This window comes from Scylla paramamosain, chromosome 8 (genome assembly GCF_035594125.1).
Source record: "Scylla paramamosain isolate STU-SP2022 chromosome 8, ASM3559412v1, whole genome shotgun sequence".
NCBI classification, from domain to species: Eukaryota; Metazoa; Arthropoda; class Malacostraca; order Decapoda; family Portunidae; genus Scylla; species Scylla paramamosain.
The window spans coordinates 3,259,001-3,265,000 of NC_087158.1; the positions used below are offsets into that span (position 1 = coordinate 3,259,001).

Consider the following 6,000-nt stretch of genomic DNA (forward strand, 5'->3'; position numbering starts at 1 on the left):
TTGCACTATCGTTGAATTCCTCCTTTCCAGCCTCTTTCTCTTCTTCTTTATTATCTCCTTCCTCTTTCTCTCCCTCTTCTTATGTTACACTACAGTTAAGAGTGATTTCTTAATTTTCTTTCTCTTCCTCTTCCTTGTCTTCTTTCTCTTTCGCTTCCTCTTCTTATGTTACAGTGTCACTGAATTCCTCTCCTTCATTTTCTTTCTAATCCTCTTCGTCATCTTCCTACTCTTTTCCCATCAATACATCATTGGCTTCCCCATCTTCTTCGTTCTTCAATCCCTCATCCTCTTTTTCCTCTTCTTCTCTTCTTCTTCTTTTATCACTGTATCTTTCACTTCCTTCTCTTTCTAATCTTTCCTTTCCTCTTCATCTGTGCCAGTTTTATCATCTTTTTTATATTTTTCTTATCGTTTTCCTCACACACACACACACACACACACACACACACACACACACACACACACACACACACACACACACATACACACACACACACACACACACACACACTGCATCACCCTTCGTCATCTACCACGTTTCCTCTTTGCCCTTCTTCGTATTCGACTTTCTATATCGTCATTTTCATCTCCTTCTTCACCTTCCTCTTGTGTATCATCTCCTTTATTTTCCTCTTGTATATCATCTTCCTTTTCCTCTATGTCATCTGAATCTTTCTCTTCTCTATCATCTCCTTCATGTTTCTCTTCTGTGTCACCTCCTTCATGTTTCTCTTCTCTATCATCTATATGTCTGTCTTCTCTATCATCTAGATGTTTCTCTTCTCTATCACTTCCTTCATGTTTTTCTTTTCTATAACTTCCTTCATGTTTTTCTTTTCTATAACTTCCTTCATGTTTCTCTTCTCTATCATCTATATGTCTGTCTTCTCTATCATCTCCTTCACGTTCTTCTTCTATCTCATCTCCTTCATCCTCCTCTTCTACATCACCTTTATCTCTCTCTTCCTCTTCAGACTGTATATCGTCTTCCTCACCGTCTTCTTTCTTCCTTTTCTTCTCTTCTGTCAAAATTTTATCGTTTCCATTGCCTTCTTCTTCTTTATTCTCTTCTTCTGACTCTATACATTCTCCCTCATTTCCTCTCTCATCCTCTTCTGATTCCAACTCTACATTATCAAACTCCTCGCACTTTTCAACCTTCATTTTGTCTTTCGTCATCATGTCATCATCTTCATCGTCTTTCTCCCCTTCATTCTCTTCTGACGCTTTATCATCGACCTCGTCTTCTTCTTCCTCATCTGAATGTGCATCATTATCTTCACCAACCTCTTTCTTCTTCTTTCCCTCTTCCTTCACGTTGTCACTGTCTTCACCCTGTTCCTTCTTCTCTTCCTCTTCTGCCAGCACAACCTCGCCCTCCTCCCCCTCCCCGTCGGCCAGGCCCTCCTCCTCCTCCTCCTCCTCCTCCTCCTCCCCCTCCTCCTCCTCCTCTTCCTTCTCGTCTTCTTCTTCTTCTTCCTCCTCCTCCTCCTCCTCCTCCTCCTCCTCCTCCTCCTCTTCCTTCTCGTCTTCTTCCTCCTCCTCCTCCTCCTCCTCCTCGACCTCCTCCTCCTCCTCGGCCTCCTCAAAGTACTGATCCAGCTGGTGAGGGGTAAGGATGCCGGCAAGGATAGCGAGGCAGTGAGCCACGCGGGCGAGGGAGGGGCGGCGGCTCGCGTCCCGCGCAGTGCACGAGCGTGACAGACTCCTGAGGGGACCTGTCAAGAAGTCGTGAGGGCACCTGTCCATCAGGCAGCCCATCAGGAAGCCGAGGCTGTACACGTCGCCTGAGGGGAACACACGCCCTCCTCCAAACACCTCAGGCGCCATCCAGGGGGCTTGCCGGGAGTGTGAGGCCTCAGTGAAGCTGTCCTCGTCACTCTGGCCTTCCTCCTTCTCCACCACCACGCTGCCGCTGGAGGAAGCCCACCCAAAGTCGATGATGTGGAAGCGGGGCGCGTTCACTGAGCCACTGAAGGTGATGTTGTTCCACTTCAAGTCGTTGTGCACGATGCCTTTGGCGTGCACTTCCTCCAGACACTGGCACACGGCCTGCAGTGACTCCAGGAACCCCTTCACGGAACACACCTCCAGGTACGTGTCGTACGTCTGCCCCACGAACTCCTGCACCAGGGCGGGGGGCGCCTGGCACACGCCTGCAACACACACACCCACACACCTCAGACACCACCACACGCCACCCGTCAACTATACTCCATACAATATTGGTGTTTTTCTGTGTATACATGCATGACAACACAAGTTACCTAGAAGCCGAGGCGCCCCGCCTGCTCCACCGAGCTGCAGCAGAAAAGTAGCCTCCTTCAGCACCGGCAGCAGCTGGTCGGCTTGCAGCAGCTCCTTCACCACCGCCGGGGCGCCATTCTCTTGCCCCACCAGCCTCACGGAGCCAAAGCCGCCCACACCCAGGAGGAGTCCGCCGCCCAAGCCGTGCAGCTCCGCCTTGGTGAGGACGGGCACCTGGCGGCGGATCACCTCACAGTAACCTTGCACGGCCTTGGCTTCTTCCCCACACTCCTGCACTGTCTCGCCCTCGTCTTGCCGCACGCAAGACTTGGACGAGTACATTGTGTCCTTCTGCTTCGCTAGATCGACTATTTGTTGGCTGGTTTGCCGCTGCTTACAATTCCTGTACACGCCTTGTTTGTGCCTCGCTAGAGTCTCTCTTTGTTCGCTTTTTTGTCCCTGCATACAATTCTTTGACACGATTTCTTTGTACTTCGCTAGAGTGTCTCTTTGCTCGCTTGTTTCTTGCCGAATAGAATTCTTGTATACGCCTTGTTTGTGCTTCGCTAGAGTCTCTTTGGTCGCTTGTTACTTGCCGAATAGAATTCTTGTACAAGAATTGTTTGTGCTTCGCTGTTGTCTCTCTTTTCTCGCTTGTTTGTTGATGCAAACAATTCTTGTACAAGAGTTGTTTGTGCTTTGCTAGAGTCTCTCTTTTCTCGCTTGTTTGTTGATTCTTGTACAAGAATTGTTTGTTCTTCACTGGAGTGTCTCTTTTCTCGCTTGTTTGTTGCTGGACGCAGGTCTTGTACAAGCCTTGTTTGTGCTTCGCTACAGTGTCTCTTTGCTCTCTTGTTTGTTGCTGGACGAAGGTCTTGTATACGCCTTGTTTATGATTCGCTAGAGTGTCTCTTGTCCTGCCGGTTTGCTGCGGGGCGTTGCTGGTGCAGTCCTTTAGAGGGTGTCCAAAGATGCTGGCTAATGCACGGCTCGCAGAACATTACCTTAGGCATCAAATGGAAGCGCTCCCTCTCTCCTTGCCTAACTCCAAGCTCTCACTCAGAGCAGTGGCGACCAATCAGGGGCTGCCTTCTGTGTGAGGGACGGGGGCCCGTGGTGGGTCCCGTGGAGGGATTGCCGGGCGTGGGGGGGGAGGGGAAAGTCCTCCTATAACAGATACACTGCCACGTGTTGGAAGAAGAAGAAGAAGAAGAAGAAGAAGAAGAAGAAGAAGAAGAAGAAGAAGAAGATATAAATCACAGCAAGCGCTACTATCAGCAACAGCAAGAGCAGCACTGATGGAAAGACCACAAATAGTAACACACAGAATAACACCAAGAGTAGTGTCATTAATTAAGGAGAATGGCGAGTTATTGCTGACAGACAAACAAACACACTCAAGAAGCACACAAAACAACTCTGAACTTTTATTTTATTTACTTTTCGCGGCAATCAGTGTATAATCGTTTGCTTTTCAGGAAACTCTTTGTTCTATAAAAAAAAAAAAAAAAATCGTTTCAACGTCGTTGTTGTAGAGTCACAGTTACAAGTGGCGCTGTGTAACTCGTGTGGCTGCAAACACTGGTTAGCAGGATAACGTGCACGGTGAGTCACGCAGACCACGTGTTGGTAAGGAAGAGGGAAAGAAAAGAAGTGATAAACTGCACGGTCATATCAGGAGAGACTTGAGCTGAACACCACAGATAATTAGTGATGTTCAGTAAATAGAGGAGAGTCCAAGAGTTAAAAAGATGATGAAGGCCTGGAATCTAAAATGAGATAAGGCAATTCAGTGTAAAGAAAATGTTAGAGAGAGAGAGAGAGAGAGAGAGAGAGAGAGAGAGAGAGAGAGAGAGAGAGAGAGAGAGAGAGAGAGAGAGAGAGAGAGAGAGAGAGAGAGAGAGAGAGAGAGATACACTTTATAGTTACATAGATACACAACAACACAACAAACCTTGCTGTCCTCACGAGGTGACCTGACCTAGGACTATTAAGGTGATAGTAGGAGAAGAGGACAGCAAAGCGGAAGGCTCTCTGCGCTCTAGAAGTGTAGGGACAACAAGGAGGTCAATGAAGGGCACCATAGCTAAGACAGCAGAGGAGAAGGTTGGTCGAGCAAGATCAGGAAGATTGAGAAGTAAAGGAACATGATGGTGGCGATAGAAAATCCAAGAAGTATTATTGTATTACTGTATTAAAGAGAAAGAAAGATACTTTCAAGTCTTGGAAAGCAAGCAGAGATTAGAAAAACGAAGTAAGCTACAGAGATATAAAAAGAGAAGCAAAGAGGGTGGTTGCAGCGGCTATATGTGAAGAATCACGAAGATGGTGTGAGGAACGATACATGATGGAAGTTGAGAAGACAGTGTACTGCCCTGCCAAACAAAGGCATAACACTAGATTTAGAAGATGTAAGACTAATAACAGATGGAAGTGGAAATATGATATTAGAATTAGAAAATATATTGCGTAGGCAGAAGGATTATTCTGGTAAATTTATAAATGCATAACAATGGAAGAGTATTACTGAATAAAACAGAGAAGGTGGAAGGGGCAATACAAAGCACCCAGCGAGAAGAGGTGATGAAAGCAATAAGTGAGATTAAGAGAGGGAAAGCAGCAGGACTATCTGAGTAACAAAGGTGGAACCACTGGATGGCGAACAATGGATTGGATGCTGGTGCTGCTCAGTCTGATTCTCGCTGTAAATAAATATTTCAGATGTTGCAAGTGTTTCTTTCCTCCTCAGTCTATTAATATATATATATATATATATATATATATATATATATATATATATATATATATATATATATATATATATATATATATATATATATATATATATATATATATATATATATATATATATATATATATATATATATATATATATATATATATATATATATATATATATATATATATATATATATATATCACCAGAATCTCATGCACTTTATATTTCTGCCCGGAACCATGCCAAGTCTGTTCTCCAACTAGCCAAAAACTCCTTCATTAACAAAAAATGTCAAAACCTTTCAAGATCTAACACCCCTCGTGATTTCTGGCATCTAGCCAAAAATATCTCCAATAACTTTGCTTCTTCTCCTTTCCCTCCTCTACTTCAACCAGATGGCACCACTGCTATCACATCTATTTCTAAAGCTGAACTCTTTGCTCAAACCTTTGCTAAAAACTCTACCTTGGATAATTCTGGGCTTGTTCCTCCCTCTCCTCCACCCTCTGACTACTTCATGCCACGTATTAAAATTCTTCGCAATGATGTTTTCCATGCCCTCGCTGGCCTAAACCCTCGGAAGGCTTATGGACCTGAAGGGGTCCATCCTATTGTTCTCCGAAACTGTGCCTCCGTGCTTGCACCTTGCCTAGTCAAACTCTTTCAGCTCTGTCTGTCAACATCTACCTTTCCTTCTTGCTGGAAGTTTGCCTACATTCAACCTGTTCCTAAAAAGGGTGACCGCTCTAATCCCTCAAACTACCGTCCTATTGCTTTAATTTCCTGCTTATCTAAAGTTTTTGAATCTATCCTCAACAGGAAGATTCTTAAACATCTATCACTTCACAACCTTCTATCTGATCGCCAGTATGGGTTCCGTCAAGGCCGCTCTACTGGTGATCTTCTGGCTTTCCTTACTGAGTCTTGGTCATCCTCTTTTAGAGACTTTGGTGAAACTTTTGCTGTTGCCTTGGACATCTCAAAAGCCTTTGATAGAGTCTGGCACAAAG

At 44.9% G+C, this 6,000-nt stretch overlaps 1 protein-coding gene and 1 long non-coding RNA gene across 2 annotated transcripts in view; both read right to left on the minus strand.

The window, feature by feature from the left end:
* The window catches only part of LOC135102703 (uncharacterized), a 45,529-nt gene that overhangs the window by 20,389 nt on the left and 19,140 nt on the right, over positions 1-6,000 (minus strand). The window lies entirely within an intron of this gene.
* LOC135102699 (uncharacterized) lies at positions 450-3,981 on the minus strand. Its single transcript, XM_064008140.1, has 2 exons — positions 2,271-3,981; positions 450-2,159 (listed from the first exon to the last, which is right to left on the minus strand). The coding sequence occupies exons 1-2, from the start codon at positions 2,713-2,715 to the stop codon at positions 529-531; spliced, it is 2,076 nt and encodes a 691-aa protein (XP_063864210.1). The 5' UTR covers positions 2,716-3,981; the 3' UTR covers positions 450-528.